Source organism: Podarcis erhardii (assembly GCF_964252035.2).
Source record: "Podarcis erhardii genome assembly, chromosome: 9".
Taxonomy (NCBI): domain Eukaryota; kingdom Metazoa; phylum Chordata; class Lepidosauria; order Squamata; family Lacertidae; genus Podarcis; species Podarcis erhardii.
The window spans coordinates 57,665,796-57,691,035 of NC_138512.1; the positions used below are offsets into that span (position 1 = coordinate 57,665,796).

Here is a 25,240-nt window from a genome sequence, read left to right on the forward strand (position 1 = left end):
CACCTTCCAGATGTTGTTGGGCTTCAGCTCTCATCATTGCTGACAACTAGCTATGCTGGTTGGGGCTGATGGGAGTTGGGAGTCCAACATTTGGAGGGCCACAGGTTCCCCATCCATTATACAAATGGCCAATCAGAAGACATTGCTGAACTAGCTGTATGTCGTGTTGATTCAGCAAGGCAATTCATAATACCCTCATGAGTATCCCCTCTGTGTCTTATGCCAGAGTGAGTGCTTTGCTTTATCAATGCAAGACAACAGGATCAAAGACCCTCCCCTCTGGTCGACTTTTCACCCACTGATGCATTTTAGGAAAATAAGTTGAGAGCTCTGATCCTGGATCCCCCAGATATTGTGTAGCTTGAGCTTAAATAAATTTGGTGGGGTCATCTCATCCGTCTTCATAATGCATAGTTGTGGCACTGAACATGATACCAGAATGCAAGTTAGAAGCTAATAATAAAAAGAAAGGGGGAAAATGCTTTGAAAGCCACTTACCAATCTGAAAATATATCCATGGAATGCTTTGCTAACACACCCTAAACCATGACCTTGGTTTGAACACGAGTATCATATGGAAAAAAATAAACAATCCACAAAAGCACATAGTTGAGCAGATAAAATTACAAACTGTGTGGATTGGGAAACCATGCAAGAATTTAAACACAAGCTCCAGTTGTTGATGCATTATGGCAAACAAACATAGAAAATGCCAAATAAAGAGATTCTGAAATTATGTTGCACTGTGATTCCAGCAAGTTGGGTCAGAGTGAGGCGATTCAGAGCATCACAAAGCTTGCATGTCTTGCATACTGTAAGATTTTCATCAGTTCGTTTTAGTAAATACACAACACAGAATGACTAATAAAACATGGCTTTTAGGAAAGGCTTGGGTTTTTCTAATCCCAGAGAGAAATGAATCCAGGCAGAAATATGTAGAATCATGCACTCTTGGGAGGAAATACACATCGATGGCATTGCAGCAAGCAAACAAATCAAATTCAGTGGTGACACTGGCAAATATTCCTCTTGGCTCCTTGTTCACATGCCAAGTTGGAATGAGTTAAAGCAGGCAAAGGAAACAAGCATACCAGAGACAAAAAGTGTGGCAAGATAAAGCAAGCTGATTTCTTGCCCAGAGACACTGAGCTGTGTCCAGGGTCTTATTGGCTATGTGTATACACATCAGGTGGTGTCCACAGCAAATCCTCTACTTAACATTCCAATGTTAAATTGCTCTTGCATAGCACGGGTCGACTGTGACCTATCTGTAAAATATTCTACCATGTCTAATTTACCAAAGGGCTTCCACTGTGCACCCGGACCTGATTTTCTACAGCCATGTTGTTCACAGCTGCTGGCTGCTCTCCAGACTTGTCACTTTTGAAATGTCATTACCAGTGCATGTGAGATATGTGTCAGTCTGTTTGCTTAGCCATCTGCTTCTCTCTCCCCCTTCCACTGAGTACCTGAGCTGTGACTGTGTTGACAGGGTTCAGGGTTCCCTCCTACAGTTGATGCCAATCTCCCAACATTTCCCCTGTTTCTGCTAGGTGGCTGCTAGGTAGGATCAAGAGCCATTTGCCTTATCACATTTCTCTTTAGATGCTGGAAAGCTTTTGGACACACCTTTGTAACTTATACACTGTTAATGGAGTAGACCTGCAGGAAAGAGGACAATGCGATACATTGCTTGTTGTCACCCTTGTACCAAACTTTAAATATGTTGTTGCCTTTTCAGTTCTGATAGTACCATGCCACTAGGTTTACACATGTCCCAGATCAAGTTCCCAACTGAATTCTTCTCGGTTTGAATCTTTCTGACCATACTACTTCCTAACTTGGGAGTTGTGATCCATTAGTTTTAGTATTTGGGAATCAGTTTTTTTAAGATGACGATACTAAATTGTTCAGGGTGGTTAAAACAAAAAGGTGTTACAAAGGAGTTTTCCAAACTGAACAGACAGTAAAATGACAAACGAAATTCCATGTAAACAAGTGTAAAGTGATGCACATTGGGGCAAAAACTTATTAATTTCAGCTGTGCATTCATAGGATCTGAATTATCTTTAATTTCATTTCATATTACAAAGGCACATCCAAACATCTCCAGAAACAACAAAGTGTGTCTTCAGCCCTCAACTTCACTTTTTAAGCTTTTGCTGATATAAATTGGGGCCTTCTTATTAAGCTCCTGCTGAGTGGTTGAGAAATTAAACTGATAATGCTTGTAAATTCAATACACTCTTACCTAAGAGTAAGCTTCATTGAACACAGTGGGGCCTACTTCTGAGTGAATATGCATAGGATTGAGTTGCAAGGCTTCAGTTCTATGCAATTTGGGAGTAAGCCCCAGTAAATACAGTGGAACTGAAGGAATGCCTATAAAACTTCTAGACTTGCAAACATCCAAACAAACAGATCTGGCTTAGGGCCAGGTGAGATGTTGCATGACAGATGCAGCTATCACAACTGTCTTCCAATATTTTGCTTCCTTTTTTTAGTGAAGTCTCAGGAAGCTGCAGTCTTGAGTGAAATGGTTTGTAGGTGTGGTGAGCTCAATGGGTCCTTTTGCAATTGTGTTGTGCTGTGTGTATTGAACTGAAAACCAACTGAAGGGAAAGGTTTAAGCAGGCTCTCTCACCATTCCTCCACTTAAGACTGTCGCTTCCTGTCCCTGCCTTTCATTTAATGATAATAAAAATAATAAATAGTTGGGAGATTGTTACTCACATCTGCCATGTGATGTCTAGTTTGGCTTTAAACCAATGACTATTTGCTCCATATTTTCACTGCCAGGTTAGTTTCCCCATTCTGTCACATTATATGCAACATACGTCATAGGATGGCTTAAAACTAAATTAAATAAGCGCTGCCGTAGTCATCTATTAAATACAGAAACTCTTATCTCCACTTTTGCAGATAAGGGTTTGGTTATGAACAGAGTGCTATGAAGATGGCTTGTTTACTATAGTTTTGATCCATTTCCTCTGATGAAACACCTCTGAGAGTGTGAAGGACATTTGATTTTGCTTATATTTATTTTGTCAATTTAATCTGGTATATTTAGTCCAAGCAAAGGCTCCTCCAGTGGCTTACTATGTTTTTCCTTACTCTTAAATCATACACATGGCAGGAGGCATTAAGGCATGCAACATCTAAACAACTGAAGTGGAGCAACATTGAGAATGCTAATATTTTATAACTGTAGACGGAACACTTTATCATCCAAGGATAATAGAAGCAAATTGCTTTCTTAAAAAGCAAATGTTTTGCTAATTTGCTGAAGATGCCCAGTGTGATGGGTAAGAGCACCTTCCTGGGAAAAGAATTGCAAAGTGTGAGTGCCAGGACACAGGAGCTCCAAGATTTTACTGCTCACATTTGTGCCTCCACATATGAAGAAACTAGCAACAGGGCATTCTTTGAAGCTCCTTGGCCATTTCCCATATCCCTTAAAAATCTGATATTCAAAGACCCCCTTCATATTTGCATAGTTTGCAAGATCTGGTATTCAAAGAACCCTTTGTACTTTACATCTTGCAATGCTTACAAACGATTGTGTGAAGAATTACTTGGAAAAGTAAGGTCAGACAATTAACTAGAAGTGAAGTAATTCTAATACTAAGAGGACTCCTCTGTCCAGAAATTGTGCTGCCCAAGGGGGAAAACCAATTGTGCATTCTTTGCTCTGAAAACATCTACGGTGGCACCTTGGGTTAAGTACTTAATTCGTTCTGGAGGTCCATTCTTAACCTGAAACTGTTCTTAACCTGAAGCACCACTTTAGCTAATGGGGCCTCCCACTGCCGCCGTGCCGTCGGAGCACAATTTCTGTTCTCATCCTGAAGCAAAGTTCTTAACCTGAGGTAATATTTCTGGGTTAGCGGAGTCTGTAACCTGAAGTGTATGTAACCCGAGGTACCACTGTACCAGATAACTTGATCATTAATATTTTTTTCATGGGTTAATCAATCCTATATCCAGCAGGATTAAAAATTTAAACACAACAATAATGTGCATTGGACATGCATTTATATCTCAGAAACACAACAGTGAATTGAAAATTGCTGAGATTAAAGACAGCAAGCACAACAGAAACCTGGTAGGAAATAACATGCTGAAATGTTATAGCAACAGCAGCCACCATCTTCTGTGCATTACTGAAAACTGTGCAAAAAGAAGAAGCAAAATATCAGATCTCATTAGATGGTGAGAAGTTCTTAAAACGAAGTGTGATTTCTATAGGCTTGTTTAACAAATTTAAGAAAATGCATGCAGGTGTTGCCTTTATGTTCCTTGCCTATATACAAAAAATTGTGAATTATTCACAAATAAATACTTTTACTGCACAACCACAGCACTGCTTATTTATTAATTTATTTCATAAAATTTATGCCCCACTTGATTGTAAAAAAACACACCTGAAAGTGGTTTACAAAAAAGCAAAGCAATAAAAATCAAGAAAAATTTACAACCATACTTAAAAGATACAAAAGTTAAAATACTAAAACAGATTAAAATTACCTCAGCTTTCTAAGCATCTGGGTAAAAGGTAAAGGTAAAGGGACCCCTGGCCATTAGGTCCACTCGTGACTGACTCTGGGGTTGCGGCACTCATCTCGCTTTATTGGCTGAGGGAGCCGGCATGCAGCTTCCAGGTCATGTGGCCAGCATGACTATGCCGCTTCTGGCGAATCAGAGCAGCACACGGAAACGCCGTTTACCTTCCCGCCGGAGTGGTACCTATTTATCTACTTGTACTTTGATGTGCTTTCGAACTGCTAGGTTGGCAGGAGCAGGGACCGAGCAACGGGAGCTCACCCCATCGCGGGGATTCGAACCGCCAACCTTCTGATCAGCAAGTCCTAGGCTCTGTGGTTTAACCCACAGCGCCACCCGCATCCCCAAGCATCTGGGTAGGCTTGTCTAAACAAGAATGTTTTTAGTAGGCACCAAAGAGAGCACAGTGAAACTGCCTGCTTGGTATCAATAGGCAGGGAGTTCCAAATTGTAGGTGCTTCCAAATGCAGAATGGGCCTGGAAGGAGCTGTGGCAATGGAAATGGAAAATGAAATGACAAAAGGAAACTATAAAGCTCAACCAAGGATTATGCTCCTTAATGAGTTCTACAGTTAATTAAGTCGGAGAAAGTTCTCTAAATTGCTGTTGAGGCAAGTCGGCATAAGATCATGAGAAGAACCTGTAGGCTCAGGCCTATCACGTCCAGTATTCTGTTCTCAGAAGCATACTGTCTCTATGAGCAAAGCCACAATGGGCAGTAACCAATAACAAGACTTATCCTCCATGAATTTGTCTAATCTTCTTTTAAAACCATCCAAGTTGGTGGCCATTACTGCCCCTTGTGGGAGTGAATTGTCCACACTTCTGCTTGTCCTGTGCCTAGAAAGCAGGTGTTTGAGTGGTCCAAGCATTCCGCCCCCCTTGCCCCACTCATTTCCCAAGGAAAACCCACTCTTTAGCTCTAAATCGGAGCAAACATCAATCCAGAGAAAACCTGAATTGCCGTTTGCTCCAACTGAAAGCTAGAGTGTTTTTTTTCCAGGTGAAAGCAGCAAAACTAGAAAAATTGTGGATAAGCCCCAAGTGCTGAATGAAAAAGTACTTTCTTTTGTCTGTTCTGAATCTTCCAATATTCTAACTCATTAGTGTCTCCCAGTGTTATGGGAGAAGAAGAAAAACCTTTATTGTCCACATTCTTAGCATGGTTGCAGAATAAGCATGTTACTAGATTTTAATTATGAGAGTTGAGTTCTGTAGTTGGGTACCCTTGTTAGTATAGTCAAAGTCTGAGTACAAAAATACTTGCAAAATCTGTTTTCGAACATGCAAGATCTATCTTCATAGAAAAGGAAATGAAATCACCTTGCCAGTGATGAAGCTTTTTTAAAAAAAATCTTTATTGGTATTGCTGTGGGGGCAGATGGACATTTTGGGATATTCCTGCTCTGAGAACCAGCTGTCATTTAATCACACATTTCAAGGAGGATTTAGGAAGCTTTGCAAGCAGCCCCACTGCCAACCCCTTTCCTCTCTGCTTCCTTATTTTGGAGACAATGGATTCAAGATGTGCACTGTCTGCTTCACAGCTGCAGTTTGTATCTCCAAAATGTTACTGGACTTTGATCACAAGGAGTGATTATTAATTGAAATTGATCAGAAAAGCCCTTTGAACTAAATTGGGACACCCACTATCAAGTTGTTCTTTGGGGAACATGTCTCTGGTTCCATAGATATCACTTGCGCAGAGTAGTTGCATTTTTCCACTCCCCAAGCCCGGTCCAGATCCACCAGTCCCATGCAGTGTTTACCTAAAAATAAGAACAAATAATATATACACTTTCTCATAATTATTGTAATACAACAAATGCAAATGTATATTTCAGCATCAACACCCACTGATGAAAACAGATATGCTAGCATCAATTGTAACAAAAGTGAACATGGTCATTTTGGTATCAATAATTAACAGCAGTGGTACCAGTATATATTTTGCAGTGTCTCAGACCTTTGTTTTGCTTACTAATGCAACTTGGGATAATTTCCTAATATGGTTATTTCTAATACAGCTGAAATGTCTCTTTATATATAGCAGGTGTAGGGAACATTTGGTTCTCCTTATGTTGAGGAACATCACCTTGCCAACAAAGGTCCGTATAGTTAAAGCTATGGTTTTCCCAGTAGTGATGTATGGAAGTGAGAGCTGGACCATAAAGAAGGCTGATCGCCAAAGAATTGATGCTTTTGAATTATGGTGCTGGAGGAGACTCTTGAGAGTCCCATGGACTGCAAGAAGATCAAACCTATCCATTCTGAAGGAAATCAGCCCTGAGTGCTCACTGGAAGGACAGATCCTGAAGCTGAGGCTCCAATACTTTGGCCACCTCATGAGAAGAGAAGACTCCCTAGAAAAGACCCTGATGTTGGGAAAGAGAAGGGGACGACAGAGGACGAGATGGTTGGACAGTGTTCTCGAAGCTACCAGCATGTGTTTGACCAAACTGCGGGAGGCAGTGGAAGACAGGAGTGCCTGGCATGCTCTGGTCCATGGGGTCATGAAGAGTCAGACATGACTAAATGACTAAACAACAACAAATGTTGAGGAACGACAACTCTCATCATTCCTGGACATGGCCCATGCTTACTGGGGCTTATGGGAGTTGTAGTTCAGCCACTTCTAGAGGGCCAAAGGTTCCCCACACCTGCTTTATAATATTTAGAGTAGAAAGACGTGTGACCAAGTGAGACGGATTAAGGGCTGATGTTTGCATACTAAGTTACGATAAATGAAAGATGTGTGTTTTTATGGGGGCTCAGTGTTAGAAGACATGCAGAAGTCCATGGATTCATCCCTGGGCCTTACCACTTAAAAATGACTTCTGGCTGAAACACAACTGATGCTAGCCAGAGTGGACAATATTGACTAGAGCACTCATATTTAATTGCAAGAACATTTTGTAATATTGTTACTAATTAATATTCTTGCTGATAATCTGCACTGTTGCTGTTGTTGAACATTTGACTATTTTAAAATATTTTCAATTTTTAGTTTTACATTTTAAAATAATACATTGTTAACATTTAATTCCAGAATGTTGAATACAATACAGTGGTGCCTCGCAAGATGAAATTAATTCGTTCCGCGAGTCTCTTCGTCTTGCGGTTTTTTTGTCTTGAGAAGCACGGCTATTAGCGGCTTAGCGGATTAGCGCTATTAGCGGCTTAGCAGCTATTAGCGGCTTAGAAAAAGGGGGGGGAAAGAAAAAAAATCGCAAGAACTCGCAAGACGTTTCATCTTGCGAAGTAAGCCCATAGGGAAATTCGTCTTGCGAAGCACCTCAAAAAACGGAAAACTCTTTCGTCTAGCGAGTTTTTCATCTTGCGAGGCATTCGTCTTGCGGGGCACCACTGTATGGGCAAAATATCCCATTATATTATGGATAAAATAAGCATGTCGAGTTACTGAAGAACTCTGAAATACGAAAGAGAAAAAAAATATGCCACCTCCTTTAAGATAATAGAATTGAATTTTTAAATGTCCTGATTCTGCATTTGTTTAAAGTGGACTTGTTACACATGACAGCATATATCTGCAACTTATTATGTAGGTAGATTGTACCATCTTACCATCTAATACTGGAATCCTATACCCACGTGCCTGGGAGTAAGCCCCATTGAACCCAGCAAGCAGAAACACACAGGATTGTGCTGCAAGTTATTTTTACATGATTACTGGCAAGGAATGAGTGGCGGCGCAGTGGCAGAAAAGATATTTTTGTTGTATTGTTTTGTATTGTTTCATTTTGGGTTGGAAATTTAATGCAAAAACAATCATCTTTATAATAAATGAAGCAATGGTGGTGGTGACCATTTTAACTATGCAACCCTGTGTGTCTTTTTTCAGAAAGAAGCACCACGGGATTCAATGAGGTTTACTCCCAAGTAAGCATGTTCAGAATTGAAAGCTAAACAGTACACCTTATGTAGAATCTCACTATCTGATTCTGCCTCCAACAGAGCATGTGGTTAGTGCTGATCTGATCTGACCTTTACCCTAGTCATTTGAAAACAAAACTTAATCCTCACCAACCACACGCCCATTAGCAAGTTTAAAAGGTGAAGAAAGATGACTGAAATGGAAGAGATTCTTTTAATGGAGCAAATAAGGCTGGTGTCAAGTATATCTTCAGAAGAAACAAGGAGAAGAACAAAAATGCCAGTGAGAGATCGTTTTTTGTGGTTCACAAATGTCTGCGCTACCTACTTTATCTTTGAAGGGGGGGGGATAGAAGTACTATAGTGTCACAACATCAAATTTACCTGAAATGCTGAGTTGACACTCTGTGATTCATTTACAGCCATCCACTCCACCCTTCATTAAGTGATACATTTCCTTCCCATATCACCAAAGGGCTGGAAGAAATGCCCACTCCCATTTGGTGGAGTGGCACCTCTTGAACTCACAGCTGTGACCTTGTCAGCACGTTTTCCTTTCCAGATACAGGAGTGGCTTTAAAGTTTTGTCAGTTTTTGTGAAAAAATAGGTAAGATTATCTCAAGTCCTCAATGCTTCCTGTTGTACTCTTAGACACCACAGAAGTATTTAGATCAGGGGTCAGCAAACTTTTTCAGCAGGGTCCACTGTCCCTCAGACCTTGTGGGGGGCAGGACTATATTTTTTTTTGGGGGGGGGGGAGAAAGAATTCCTATGCCCCACAAATAGCCCAGAGATGCATTTTAAATAAAAGCACATATTCTGCTCATGTGAAAACACCAGGCAGACCCCACAAATAACCCAGAGATGCAATTTAAATAAAAGGACACGTTCTACTCATGTAAAAACACGCTGATGCCCGGACTGTCTGCGGGCCGGATTTAGAAGGCGATTGAGCCAGATCCAGCCCCCGGGCCTTAGTTTGCCTACCCACGGTTTAGAGGCATAAACATTGTTTATTCTTACTGCCTGTTGTACATTCAGAGTGAATTTTGTATCCAAAACATGCAACAGTATCGAACCCTGTTTTGTCTTTTTATCCCAAATACCTTGTCTTTATTATTTGAAAATCAATGCCCCATTTACGAGCCAAGAAAGATCCCAGAGTAGCTTGCAAGAAAACATAACTCTAATATAAAAAACACTAACAAATTAGAAGAACTGATTAAAAAGGCAGAGAAGCCATTGAGTCTAAGAAAACAGCATAAAAACAAAAGGATCTAAAGTGCACGACCATGTTTTAAAAAGACCTTTATCTGGTGCTGAAAATAAGAGAGCTTTGGCATCAAGTAAAACTCCCAGGGGAATCCCTAGAATATCAGCTCACCCTATGCAAACCAATCTTACATATTGTGAAGACATTTGAACAGCTGTAAAAGAGAAACACAAGCTCAAAGCTTCTTTGGGCATATGGAACTAGCTATGCAGTTGTGTGGATCCCAGCTAGCTACTCTTCCTCTGTTTTAAAAGGTTCCACTAGATCTATTGCCATCCTTTGCAAATGCGTCCTTGTTACTGTCCTTTTTTTGGCAAGAGGGACACTTTCATAAAAAGGGAGAAAACTTTCATAAAAGCCACCACCCTTTTCAGATTCTATTTATTTTGTTTCAAATACAGTGGTACCCCAGTTTACGAACTTAATCCTTTCTGGAAGTCTGTTCTTAAACCAAAACCGTTCTTAAACTGAGGTGCGCTTTCCCTAATGAGGCATCCCGCTGCCAATGCCCTTCCACCGTTTGGATTTCGTTCTTAGACCGAGGTAAAGTTCTCAAACCAGGACACTATTTCTAGTTTTGCGGAGTTTGTAAACCAAATCGTTCTTCAACCGGACTGTTCTTAAACTGAGGTACCACTGTATTTCTATCATGCTTTTTAAAGTTCCCCAGACTAAGGCTGATAGAATACTGGGCTTGCCTAAGGCCATTTATTTAGTTCATGGCTGATGTGAGATTTGAATGGGTGATTTTCTAGCTCTTGCACTATAGTAGCTCCCTTGTACTGTTACTAGCTCCCAATGGCATCAGAGAGAACATTAGCATGTTTCTCATATTCTGTCATCTCCTTTATTGGACTGTAAGTAACAGATGAATTTTCACTGTGTGATACTTTCAACCCCAGATTTAAACTGAGCTTCAACAAAGAAAACTATTTCACCGTATCTTTAAAGACACCTCCCTGTGTGTTCTGAGAAACCAGCACTTTCATTCCTTGTTGATAAGCATGCCACGGCAACCCATATATAGTAAGCTAAGCACATCACCAAGTAGAGTGTATGTAATCTACACAACAGCTGCTCTATGGAAAAGCGTACCTATTTGCCTGCGTTCAGGGGGAAGCTGGACAGCTGTCTGATCAGCAAATCGGCAAAGAATCATGTGCTCCTAGAATAGAAAAAACACACAGAGAGATAAATATTGCCAGCTTCTTCCACTACGTTATTCCAAACTAGCTACCATACTGGGAGACTGTGTACATCTGAAGCCACCAATATTGACTGGAGTTGCCTGTTTTGCTATGCAATATTATTCAGAACAGGCATGACATCAGTTTTGGAAACCAATGAAAGGGATGCTAGTAGAGGGTATAAATTGAAGCATTCTCCAATTAGCCTAAGATGGCCTGGTATGACGTGGTATGACTCTTTCAACACTGTAGTTAGATCCTTAAGCATCTATATCATGTCTGACCCGTGGAAACTTTGTACCATGCAGCTTCACCAACACAGGCGAGATGGGAAACAGGCAAAGAAAGACTTCTTCATGCAGCACATAGTTAAACTATGAAATTCACTTCCATTAATTTTAGTGGTGGTCAACAACTTGGACAATCTGGTGGAGGATAAGGCTTTGAGCCATGATGGCTATGTTCTGTCTGTCTGTGTCTCTGAACACCAACAAGCAAGAAGAGACTTCTGTTCTGCTTGCAAGCTTCCCATAGGCATCTGGTCAGTCTCTATGAGATAAGGATGCTGGACTAGATGAGTCTTTAGCTTAATCCAGTAAGGATCACATTATGTTCCCAGTGTTTTGCTACTGCAACACCAGACTCACAACACTGCAGTGCCCAAAGAGCTCTTGTACCCAGGCCTTTTTGTTTTCCTTTGTACAGCAAATAATAGAATTAGGCTACAAAATCTATCAGTCCCACCTGGTGAACCACAATTAGGTTACGCTGATCACATCTTATGACCCACAGCGACATGGTTTATAATATACTTTTACACACACTAGACCTTGGAGGTGATTATGCTTTTGACCGGGGGGGGGGGGAGTGCAAAAGGAAAGAAAAATGCCATAACAGTGCTTTGGCTGACAGCTGCACTAGCTTGGACAGCTGCAATTTCAAGTGCCAAGTCACAGCAATCAGAACCATTTCAGAGCTGTATATCTTGACAGAGCTATTTGTAATGTTAGATGGAGATAAGTATGTGAGAACACAAAACACTTTTGGAAGGAATTTAGGTAATACCATTTACAAACGACAAATCCTCCCATTCTGCTTTTTAAAAACAACAGGGATTTTAATTTCGCAGGATTTCTTGAATTTTTAGGTTTCCAAATTACAGTTGGATATTACACTCTTTGTTTTTGTTATGTAATAATTGTCCTGACAAAATATTTGTATTGTATTTTTAACCCCAACTTTCTATAAGAAATGCCTAAGATGGCTAAAATCCAATTAAATAAATTAAGAAGGAAACAGGAATGCTGAAAATATGCAAAGTTATCAGGATTTAAAAATAAAATAGTCTTTTTGTTTAATATTGAATATTTTTAGAAACTATGGGAAGGGTGCTATTCCTGTACCTTGACAAAACAACACCAAAAAGGTATTTGGGATAGCATAGAGCGCAAGATATGCAATATTCAGCTTCAGGAGAGGGAAAAGTGGAGAAATGGCAGGCAAGGTATGGGTTAAGCATTCTCTCATATGCGCCATTGCTTGTCCAATCAAAATCACCCTGGCCAAATTCTTTTTCCTTTAAAGACTGTTTCCCATTATGTGCCCTAATAGGTTTCAAACTGAATAGTCAGTTTCAAACTGAAATGTGTGTATACTATTTCCCATGAGAAAAGAGAACTTGCTACAAATTGTTCTAAAAAGTCAGCAGTGAGTTGAGCCTTCACGGTGGGATGCCACAGTTGCCATTTTGAATAGGGTGGGTGGGAATCATCAAGTCTCTATAATAACGCTTCGGTTTTACTTGACACTAATCCTTGAATTTCCCAGCAAAAGGAAACAGAAAATTAAGATGAACTATGGAGACAGTGACACAGTGTCTAGCCACCACATTCCAACTTTTGGCAACACATCAGTAACTGAAAATATATCAATCCAATATGCAAAGTTGTATATTATATAAAGCCTACAGAACCAAAAATTATAAATTTATACACTGAACTGAGATACCATCTGGTCTAGAGCCATGTAAATAATACAATACTGATTTTAGAGGGGCTTCTTAGCACAAGTTTTCTTCTTTAAAAAAATCAACTGATACAAATTTATTAAAACAATATGCTTCTTAGAACCTGTGGAGATTTCATATCTGTTATGTTCTATTTAAAAGGTTGCATTAATTTTTCTCATAAAATACAGTCTTTTCAAAATTTATGTGAAGGTTGGAAATGTAATGCAATGGAAAATGTATCAACTATTATTTTCCAGTGAACTATGTGATGGTTTTAGACAAAGTTAAAGATGCATATACTCAGTGCCAGATTTATGTATGAGCTAAACAAGCTATAGCTTAGGGCCCCACTCTCTTGGGGCCCCCCAAAAATGTAAAGAAAAAAATAACTGGATGTATATTTCCAAAATATAAGATAAAAAACAAATAAAATAAAACCTACATACAGCATCAGTGTTTTGTGTTGTGTAGGCTCCTATTTGTTATGTGCAAATGGCTTTAGATACCTATTAGGTTCATAAATTACCATATAGCACATATTCAACACAAAAAAGTGACAATTGGTTGTTGACAAAGGACAGCTGGACATATAAAGGGCCCCATTACCTTCAGTAGCTTAGGGCCTCATCAAATACTGCCTGCATATACTATAAATAATATTTAAGTTATTTTTCAAATGAATATGTCATATTTTCTAGCCAAATAGGGCATTAAAGTAAAATACGGTTTTCAACAAGCCAGAAAGAAGGCAGAACATAGCTCTTTATGTATTCTTAGAAAGACCTCAAAGCATATCTGTGTGAGCTGAAACATACATGGTTATCTTCTACATTTTGGAGCAAGTTTCAATGGAAAGAAACATTCCACACATGAAGCGCTTGCTTCTGCTGAAATGAATGGAACATTCATTGCGGGTGATGAGCTTCATCTATATGTCCATAACAAATTGGCAGGAATTATTATGAAAATTTATTTTTACTTATTTTATTTAAACTCTTTGTTTCTGTAACTATGTCACTAGGCTTACTTGTGCCAAAAGCAATTCAGCCGCCCATCTTATGAAAATGTGGTTATTAGTTCACATGCTGTTCACTACGAAAACTACATCTCAAATACAATTGGGAGAAAAATAAAGCAATTTCAAGCCATCACTGTCCAAATTGAATCTGGATAGAAGAAAATCAAATGAAAAGGGGAAATAGCAGCCATAAAGAAGGAAAACGGTTAAAAAATGGGAAACTGGCATAAAAATGCACACAAAAGCCTTCAGGCCTATCCAAAATATTCAGTGGAGCAGACTAGGAAGAAAGTACTCCTAGAAGGCTCAACAGGTTCTCGACATCTATGTATATTTGATGGATGAATATGGTTCTTTTATAGTGAAACAATTCAGTTGTTTTATCATTGTTCTTTTCATGGTTTTATGTTTTAACTAATAAATAGTTGTTTTAATTTTTTTTAATGATCTTGTCATCTACTTTTAGAAATTATTGAAACTAAAAAATGAGATATAAACTAAACTACACACAGAAATGTATTCCATACTGTATTTACGAAATGTCTTTTTCCTGCACTAAAAGAAAAAAGAGGAAGGAACACATGGAATGCAATGGTGAAGTTTCTGTATTCTGATGTGTTTTTAACCCTATCATTAAAAGAGAATTACCCATTCCACTCAAACCATACGGAAAGACACAGAAAAGGGCACAGAAAGAAATTCTAAACCACAGCTTCACCTTTTGCATACCTTATAGGATAACACTTCCTTGAACTGACGGCTGAAATAGAAAAGAAGATGGATTTGATCACCATGAGAAACGACGATTTTAAAATAGATGCAGTCTTTAAGGCATATGGCTGAATTTTAAACAAATACTTGGGTGGGTTGTTATCTGGAAGTTGAACAAGATCCAGAAGCAGACACTACTGAGAGTTTCTGTTCTTTTTTAGTAGATGTCTATAATGTGCCACGTTTTATCACTTACAGACATTTATCATTTAAGATATTTTCAGTGCTAAACAAATGCATAGGGCTGTATCATGTCACTGCTACTGACTCACTGAAAGCAAGCATCTGACTTTTAATATATTTATCCTACATAGGGCTGATGATGGATTCAATGTTCAGTCTGCATTGGTTGGGATTATACCCTTTTTAGAATCAGGTTTGCAACTCGGGAGTACTTTTGAACATAATAGCATTGCTCCTAAACTAGTCAGATGGTGGCTGTAGCCAGGTTTGCTGCACATGTTGGTGGGCCCAGTGCACTTGTTCCTAGAGAAAGATGGTTGTGCCACAGCTACATCCACATGAACTGGTTCTACACAGGGCTATTTTTGAAACTGCACAGAGAAAAATGTAGCAGATAAAAGGTTTCTTTGCAGATTGTCTACCACTGGTGTTGTACCAACTACTGAGAACTGTTATAATAAAGAATGAAACAGAGACATGCAGTTTAATTTCCTTCTCTGCACAATATTGTGTACTCCAGTGAATCACAAAAGTCAAGAGATTACAACTGGAAAGTGAAAGGTCTGTTTTCAATCCAATAAAAATAATATGACCGTATGAAAAGGTATATAATCAGGCACTCAGAATTCTTGCACCTGAAGCACTACTTGACTTCTACTATGTTCTGTGGTCCATTCATAGGTGCATCACGGCTGCAATCCTGACTGAGCCCCACTGAGACTTATTTCTGAGAAAGCATCATGGGATTTGCATTGCAGAAGTTTCTTATTTTATAGATCAACGACTTTATTTAAAAGAACCAAGGTTTACAACTGTGGGTGTAATAAATGTTAAAAATAATGTGTGCATGGATGATTAGGCGAGGCTAATTAAGCCTCTGAACAAAACGATAAACATAATGTGACGCAAGCATACTGAGAGAGATCTTTATTGCAGGCATGTATTATGTATTTTTTATAGCTGCTACTAACTTCCATTTCAGAAATGTCACTGGTAATTTGCAGAACAGTTAGAAATGTATCTTTACAGCTAGAATTATGAAGTCATAGCTCTAGGTGACACATTCAGCCATTGTGACAATGAGCAGGATGTAACTCATCTTTGGGACTACCTGTTCCCCTTAAACAGAGGCAACACAACAAACCTATTATTCTCATGTCTTCTTCTAAATATCTGAGCCTAAGGTGCAGCTTCACATCACTTGACATCTGTCTTCTAGCACTTTAAGTAAGGTGTTAAAAATAAAGGTATTGTTGGACTTGGGTATTTTTCTTGTTCTGTGGGACCAACACATTTACTACCTATGCAATCCTTTGCAAGTTTTCTCAAAAGTAAACTCCAGTGGGTGGTATCCAACAAAGTAGTTTGCTAGCACAAGGACTTTGGGCTGCAATGAAGCTCCCTATCCCACTCTTCTGCCTGTGTGTTGCCTACACCACCTACATCTGTTTTGGATTTCCCCCCAACCCTCTGGAGCAGATCTGAGGAGGGCACAGCGGTGCATGGCGAGAGGAGAAGGAGGGGAAGTTTCATTGTGCAAGCAGATTTATTTATTTTTTGCACTAGCAGAAGCACTTTTGGGAATACCACCCACTAAGCTCAACAGAGCTTACTCACTAGTAAGTTTGTATAGAACTGTGGGCCTTTGTAGTCGATGCCATACATGTCAACCCAGGTTCCTCTCCACACATACACACTGATGTCAACAAACCACTGACCTTTGTGGAAATGCAAACTTGGCTGTGTTCTGAATGAAGCCATAACAACATGGAGAGATAACAAACGCTGCATGAGCTTTGACACAGCGTTCAATCACCATGTCTGTTGCCACACCACAAGCATGCAGTGCTACCTGTGAAAGTAAAACAATGGAATTTAATGATAACTGCATTCAGTTACTATTCAGCCATTTCTGGATGGCTGAATTATTGCAACATCAAAGAAAGAGAGCAATCTGTTGCAAAATCAATCTCTTTTTAGCCAGATAATACAGCATCCATTATTTTCTTTGCTTACATTGAGACAAAATGTAGCTAGCTCAATAAAATATATTCACATTTGGCACTAGATATAAAATACAATACTAATCCAAAACGAACTAGTGCAACAGCATTATAAAGTTAAAATCTGGCACGATACATAAAGGTCTCAACCCAATGTTTTTTGACAGTTCTAATCACCATATAGGGCCAGATGCCATTTCTTTTCCAGATAAGAACAAAAACTGCAGGCCTCAGATATTAATCAAACAATGCGTTAAAATTGCCCAGAAAGGTTCATAGGTAAAGGAATGTTCCAGTATTACTTATGCATTTCATTCATAGAGCTCCAAAATGAATCATGGCTGATTATGCTGAACATGGAGATAGCTGAAATTTGACAGTGTTCTGGCATAGGTTTCAAAACAAACTGAAATGCTTCCTGCCACGTCTACTCTCAGTCACCTGAGATGACAGCTTCAGCCACAGATAGTTCTATAAACATGATAACTACATAGTGCTTAAAAAATGTTTGGATTTGGTTGATGAACTGAAGATACTGTGGTTGTTTTTTTTTAAAGACTAGTTGAGAGTCTAGACTCTGCAGCACTGCTATGACAGATTACAGATTACACTGCAAGAAATTTATCAAGAAAATATTTAAGTAAATATTTCATCCTTGGCAATATTCAAATTATGCATACAGCAGCAATAATTATTTCAACACCCCACACCCAAAGTCATTTTCGGCTCAAATATGACTGTATAATGAAGGTGTTCAGCTGATATGGGTCATGTACCTTTTTAACACCATCTGCTGATAAGAACAACTAAATTTATAAGCATCCCCTCTCTGATTCTACATTTGGTTTGTGTGGCACCTCATTTTAATTCCCATATTTTATGTCACAGTTCTCTCTGTCCTAACTGCACTATCATTTCGTTTTCTCTTAGGCTGTTCAGTAGAGCTTACTTGTGAGCTTACTTCTGAGTAGACATATATAGGATTGCAGTGATAGCTCTTTTTCACATTGGCTAATTCTTTGGGCCAGAGGATGCTTAATGCAGCCCAGCCCTTAAGTATGTGATTTCCTCTCCTTTTAGCTCCTCCCTTCCGGAGTACAAATTGTCTAGTCTTTCCCCGACAGTCTTGTCTGTGGGCTAATATTTAACAGTTTGAACTTAGCCAGCATCTGAAACCAAACAGACCACGAATGGGGAAGAAACCATGGCCCTTCAAATATTGCTGGAGTACAACTCCCATCATCCCTGAACATTGGTCATGCTGTCTGGGGCTGATGGTCATTGGAGTTCAACAACACCTGGAGGCTTAAGGGATCCTCATCTCTGCCATAGATGTTCTCAATGCTTAACAGGACTAACTCAGAAGGAAGTCCCACTGAGTTCAATAGGGAGGGGAAACTCAGGCCTGAGGGCCAAATGTGGCACTCTAGGCCTCTGTTTGGTTCTTGGGACTCTCCCAAGCCGCTCTCTCTCTAGGCCACCCCCTTCACTGGCTTTGCTTCATATGCCCCTTGAGTGTTTTTGCCTGGCTGGAATTTGCCCTTGAACTCTGACCATGACTCTTGCTTGCCTGGATAGAGGCTAGAGCAGGCATAGGCAAACTCGGCCCTCAAGATGTTCTGGGACTACAACTCCCATGATCCCTAGCTAACAGGACCAGTGGTCAGGGATGATGGGAACTGTAGTCCCAAAAAATCTGGAGGGCCGAGTTTGCCTATGCCTGGGCTAGAGAGTAGGGTGTGTGTGTGTGTGTGTGTGTGTGTTGAAAGGTAACATTTACAGTGGTACCTCTGGTTGCAAACGGGATCCATTCTGGAGGCCCGTTTGCAATGTGAAAAGCCCGCAACCTGAAGCGCAGTATCTGCGCAGGTGTGCGGTGCAATTTGGCACTTGTGTGCATGCGCAAAGCATGATTTAGCACTACTACGCATGCAGGAGTGGCAAAACCCAGAAGTAACCCTTTCCAGTACTTCTGGGTCGCCGCGGGACGCAACCTGAAAAACGTATCATGAAGCAAATGTAACATGAGGTATGACTGTATATTCATTGTTCTACCCACTTTTGCTTCAGGCCCTGCCCATCTTTGGCATGGGACCCTAGGAGGCTGCCAAGAAGGAAACACCACCCTTGCACTGGAAAAAGTTTCTCTCCACTGTATTACAGCCTTAAGCATGTTCAAGGACCAGACTGCCTTATGGTTGCATCATCTCTTAGTATCTTCTTGCCTCCTTGTGTATCAACTGAACTTGTATCAACTATTCCTGTCACTATACTATTAAGAAATCATCTCTACTGACATTTCATACTTCTTCGTGTTGAATAATGTAATAATTATTGAAAGCTGACATTTCACAGAGCTAATTATGTTCTGGTTTTAAACACACTCTTCCAAGAGCTAACTTCAATGCTCCATTATTACTATTTGCTTGCAATAAGGTAAAATAAAATCCTCCTGCCTCCTCTTTGCCATGCCACCATTTCAGTACTGTACTAATTAACTTCAGTTGTTTTCTGAACTTGTATGTTCATTTGGCCTTATAAGGCAGCATGGAGGACACTTGAATTCCTTATTTTGTGCACAGCACAACCGTTGGGAATCAACAAATTAGCAATAGCTCAAAACTCTGATTTCCCGTTAACCCAAGTTTATACAATAGCAGGGTTTATAGAAAAATAAGTTGAGGTTACATAATATTAAGTGATATGTTATAAGTGATAAGACAATATATGAAGACAGTATTTTCTTTTTAACATTACAAAACAGCAAAGTCTAAATATTTTCAAAATCACTTACCCCTATATTAAAAGTTCCTTTAAAATAGTCCATATTTGCTTGGATGAACCAAATGTTGTCTAATCCTAGCCCACCACTTCTTTCTTCAGCACGTGTCAGCGACAACTCTTTATTTTCTACCAATATGATCTATATTTTACACAAAATAACAGTTAGTTAACTTTTTGGTGAAATAAAAATTGTTGCAAGAGCATGTTGAAGCACTTGCGGGGCAGGGGCAGGCAATAGAGTTGTATTCTGAAACAGAAATGTATCTGTCCAGTCATTAATAACAGCAGACTTCACTTGCCTCTATCCTTTAATCAAACCAGACTATACAGGATTTTGTGCATGCCAAGCAAACTTCACTGCTTTCTTAGTGAAAGATTGTACGGCCTGCTTTCAAAGAATAATGCAAAGTACCTCCATGTTGCTAACCTATCAGAGGGGCTTCCAAGCCTGACATTGATGCAGCAACACTGTTGCCCCAGTGAAAGGGACATTACATTCTGGTTCTGCCAAGAGAGATTCAGCAGGCAGCACTTGTGTGCCAACTTTTAAATGCATGCCGGAAACTTTTATATTGTGCTACACCTATGCAGGCAATTAAGAATACATCCTTCCACATTGGTTAGTTGATGTCTGTTTTTAACTTGTTATGGTTTTTAATGTATGGGTTTTTGTTTTTTTTGTTTTATTGCTGTAAACTCCTTTGGGAGTTTTTTAAGGACACAGTGGTATACAAATAGCTTTATAAATAAATTAATCAAGGGAGAAAGAAAAGGTATCTTCTTCTGGTACTGCGCAGAATCTAGTATCCCATCTTGTGAGTAAGTGCTACTCTGCAGAAGACCATAGGCTGGGAGCATTTAGTTATATTGCATATGGCAACTATCCTATATGTAGCCAGGCTTTGCTCTTACAAAGGAAAAAATTACAAAAAATTACCTTTTTTTCAAATTAAAGCACATGGTGCCTGTCACATCTAGTTTCTTCAAACACATTTGTGGCAATTGGACCCTGTTAACACAATTTTGGAGAACTGTGGAAGTAACAGTTCCCAAAGGTATCTGTGAACAGACCTCTCTGGTTCATTTTTCAAGCATTTGGAAGAGGGCCAACTTTTTCAGGTTCACTTGTAGGCCTGAACATGATAGACTCAAATTTCCCAGAGAAAATCTCCTTGAGACTTAATATGGAGATGTGTTGCTCCTTAGGGAAGCATACAAATCCCGCTTCTATAGTTTATCAGCCAGTAACTGCATCTGGGCATTTCTCTATCAGCCAGTAACTGCATCAGGGGATTTCTCATATAAAATCCTTCTAAGAAGAATGGGGAAAAGCACAGTTTGCCAATCTGGGCTTTTGATTGTGATTTCCAATTGAGTTTTTACAGTTTGTTTGTTTAAACTGTGATAGGATTGCTCACTCTTTTTTTGGGGGGGGGGTGTTGATGGTTTTCTCTGTTACTAAGCCCAGAAATGAAAAACTACCCCAAATTAGCCACAGTTTGAGATGCAAGGTTTTATATTGGACCTAAAATAAGGAAGGGGCTGTCAGACAATGAAAGCCACAAACCCCACCTCCTGCTTGTCCACCAGGAGCCTCTCATAAGCCACACCTCCACCTTGCAGGATCTTGCTTAACTGCATTGAAATGGAAGAATTAAGTTCATGTTCTCAAACAAGGGCTTTAGCTTAGTTGCAGAATAAATGTTTTGCATGCAAAAATGTTTTAGAGTGTCTATTTGAGAGTTTGGAGAGCTGGTGTGAGGATGTCCCTGTGCTACCTTTATTCTTACTTTAAAGTTGCCTTCAGTCATGCTAATTTTATTGCTGGAAGTGAAAAACAGTGCTTTATCTTACTCAGAATATGAGAACAGGAAATTAAGTACTTTATTCTACCACAGGGGGAAAAAGGTGAGTGGGTGTTTGATTTAGATAATTCTATCACTTTCACATATTTTACAAACAGTCTGCATTTAATTGTGTATCTGAAATTCCAGATTATTAAAGTCTGAATTTACATTTTACTGAAACCTTACCTGACATGATGGAAGTATGTGAGCAAGAACAATTCCAACATGGCCCTGTTCAAAGCAGAAGAAAGTGCATAAATAAACCTTGATCCCAAAGAGCTGATCCATTTGACAACAAAATATTCCAATAAAATATTGAAAGAGATTTTGAAAGCAGATCAAATTCCAGAGTTTTGGACTCTTGTGCTGTGGACTTATAAACATACAAAAACAACTGTGACTGAACTTGATTACAAACAAACAAACAAACAAACAAACAAACAAACAAACAAACATATAAAATACATTACCCCACCACTGCAAAAATCCACAATTTTATCTCCAGGTTTAGCCAGCTTTTTCACTAAGGCCACCATATTGTTGAGCTGTTGCTGTTTCCTAAAAGCGCGATCACTGGACATTTTTCCTAAGGATGACAACAAGGAATATACATTTGCTATTGCTTATGGCAAAAATGTGGTTTTTACAGTATTTCCTTTTAAATGTAAGTGATTAGATACAGACTTGCAGCTCCACATATTGAATGGCTTTTTCCATTCACAGAAAGGGCCAAGATCCAATGGAGGTTGCCGGATACAGGAATCAACTGACACTGATTCCCTCCTGCCTGCAGTTTCTGCACCACTTCTCATGCTGCTCCAGCATGTTCCCTAAACCTTTCAGAGCAGATTTTAAGGGGGTACAGGGGGCTGCAAGAGGAAGGTGGAATTAAAAAAAGGTGGAATTTATAGTTTGTCCTAATGCCAAGGATTTTATGTTGTAGGTGCCAAGGAAAAGGAGGAGGAGCCTGTTCCCAAAGAGCTTGTGATACATTTTTATCATTTATTATTACTTGTGTTATTAGTCACTTATTACCCTGAGGTCTCCAAGTGACTTACAAGACATTTAAGAACATAAATACGAATGCATTGATTATACCATATCAATAGAACAAAACAACCACCATAACAGCCCCAGGAATATTGTTATATGGAAGGTTGAGAGACCAGCAATGAAGTGCTAACAAGGTTGTGAAGAAGAAGAAGAACAGAGGAACTACAACCACATTTAATACTACAACACACAAGTGCATTCGTATATAACAATAATAATTTATTATTTATACCCTACCTATCTGGCTGGGTTTCCCCAGCTACTCTGGGCAGCTCCCAATCAAATATTATAAAAACAATACAATATAGAAGGATTTGATCTATAAGGGGTTTTTCACGTATATGAGCCATCAATTGACATTGCAGCCATCTAGAGATAAGTATGCATTTGTTTCCATGGGTAACAAGAGAAACAGAAGCTACTTCCCCTCCTATGGGGGAATCTTTCATATGTCTATGCTCTCATCCAATATTCATTTTCCAGATAACTGTATGGTGTGAAAAGGGTTTCCACATGTCCTTGATTATGAGGGAATAAGTCTTCTATCAAAAATTGTCCCTGTTCCATAGCACTCTGCTGCATGTGCTCTGGCACAGCAAATGATGGCTTGGATCCAGAGATGCTTGGGCTGGGTTCCTGTCATACAAGAGTTTTTCTAGCTCCTTTCTGATAATGCCCTTTGCATTCCTTGAAAAGCTGCTCTAGGGAGTTAGAAGGCCCTCTGGAAGAAGGTATTGTTGGAAATCAGTGACACCACCTGTTAATTGCAAGCTTAAAAGCTCTCCACCTTGCTTGGGGAGCAAGGCCCACTCAGTATGTGGAATTTGGGATATTCAAGAGAGCTTGCAGGGCTGTCCCAGTTCTTGCAAGATCTCGCATGAGCAATCCTAGCCACGTTGAGCAGGCCTAGCCCAGGAAGCAAGGCATGCCGGGTCTGCTTATAACAGTAGCTCTCCATGGTCTCAGGCAAAGAGGTCTTCTTACTTATCTTATCCTTTTAACTAGAGGGCCAGGGATTCAACCTGAGGTGCTCTACTTGTCAAGCATATGGTCTATCTCCCAAATGAACTACTGAACAGGTATAATTTGTGTAATAGCTCCCCAGCATATATAGAATGGATATCTCTTTTGGATTTAAAAGGATAAAGCAAAACAATATTTTAGTAATAAAGTATACTACTTATTTGTCATAGGCAATGACATTTGTTTTTAAACTGCATTCCCTTTCTCGCAGCAGCTGAGCTGACATACCGTATCTTAAAACAATCAAATTGAAATTGTACTATATTGGATTGGTACAAGCTAAAAACAATGGCAGTACCCGTAGTAAACAATAATACTTCTAGAAAGTAGTTTTTTTCTCCTTTCCACTTCTAGGCTTGTGGAAATCTGATACTGATACCATGTTTGGTGGTGTTCAGCAAGTGGCTATGATTTCTTGCAAAGCACAGGTCTCATTAAAAGTTTAAGTATTTGTTGAAATGCCACATTTTCCTTCACAGTCTCAGAGCAATTTATACAATAGCCATAAACAGGAGCTGAAACTTATAACATGGGAATTAGAGCCAGCCGTGCATTTTTTAGGAATAATTTATGCACCAAGATCAAAATATTTCTTCTTCTGTAATTACTTTTGGTCCAAACACATTTAACTTGACGTAGAGGAACAGCAACAAATGTCTCCGAGTTATTAATGTCACTGTGGCTTTAAAGTATATCCCAGCTGGCTTTGTTCTTCAAAATTATGCACACAACCAGGTAAAACACAGGAAGTGATTCTATTGCCTTATTATAGGGGGATCAGAAATGAAATATTATGACCAAGCAAATGAAACATCTCATTACCTCCGTCTAAATACCACTGCCATTTTTAGAACGTTGGACAATAAATTGCAGTGAGGGAGCTGCTTAAAAACTCACTGCAGAGGGAACTGCAACTTCACAGAGAAATGGACACCTGCAGTTTTTCAGTCACAAAACATGGCAAGTGCTACTATTATTGTTTGGTGTGGCTGGGGTCGGCCAGATGTTACAGGAAACCAATTCTCTGCATTGTTGTAGTCATGTCATCTCATGAGCAAAGCTTTAACACTCCCATAGCTCAGTGGCACAGCATCTATTCTGCAGGTAAAAGGTTTCAGGTTCAACCCCCAACATCTCTTGAGATGCTTGAGGTAAATGCTCTCCTCCTTCTGGCTTTTTCAGGGCTTTTGTATTTGGCAGCAGACTTGCCCCTGCCTGGCAACATGCTAATTCCATGGGAAATGCTAATGGACTATGCTGCATTCACTTTATTTGGGAACCCTATGGCCTAAGTTGATATAGCTCATTGAGGGCACTTCAGGAGCTGTGGCTGAGGCAAAATTAAAAGAAGGATGAGGCCATGTGAAGCTAAGCTGAATGAATGCCTGAACAGGGGTTGTGGAAGATTCCAAGCATAAAATACAAGGCTTTCAGATACTTCAGCCTTTTGTGTTCTACAAAGTACAAAGGCCCTTCTCCATCTCTCTCATTTTCAGCCAACAAGATTCCACTTTTAGACACACACTACAGTTGAAAAGCTGGTTTAAAAGTTGTTGAAGACAGAACAACACAATAATGGCTGTTTTTTTTAAAAAAATCTAAATAGTACCACCCCCCAACCTAATATAGCTA

At 39.5% G+C, this 25,240-nt stretch overlaps 1 protein-coding gene across 2 annotated transcripts in view; it reads right to left on the reverse strand.

Annotated features, from left to right (window-relative positions):
• Positions 1-4,360: 4,360 nt before the first annotated feature.
• The window catches only part of GSTCD (glutathione S-transferase C-terminal domain containing), a 55,233-nt gene continuing 34,353 nt past the window's right edge, over positions 4,361-25,240 (reverse strand). The window contains exons 7-14 of one of the 2 annotated variants that reach the window (XM_081876874.1): positions 22,003-22,118; positions 21,719-21,763; positions 19,696-19,824; positions 16,617-16,750; positions 14,674-14,704; positions 10,827-10,896; positions 6,214-6,332; positions 4,361-5,050 (exon numbers count right to left, since the gene is read on the reverse strand). In XM_081876874.1, the coding sequence (XP_081733000.1) occupies positions 4,946-5,050; positions 6,214-6,332; positions 10,827-10,896; positions 14,674-14,704; positions 16,617-16,750; positions 19,696-19,824; positions 21,719-21,763; positions 22,003-22,118 (749 nt within the window). In that variant the 3' untranslated portion in view covers positions 4,361-4,945. Of the gene's footprint in view, positions 6,333-10,826; positions 10,897-14,673; positions 14,705-16,616; positions 16,751-19,695; positions 19,825-21,718; positions 21,764-22,002; positions 22,119-25,240 lie in introns of both variants that reach the window. The other variant, XM_081876875.1, reaches the window with a different exon arrangement.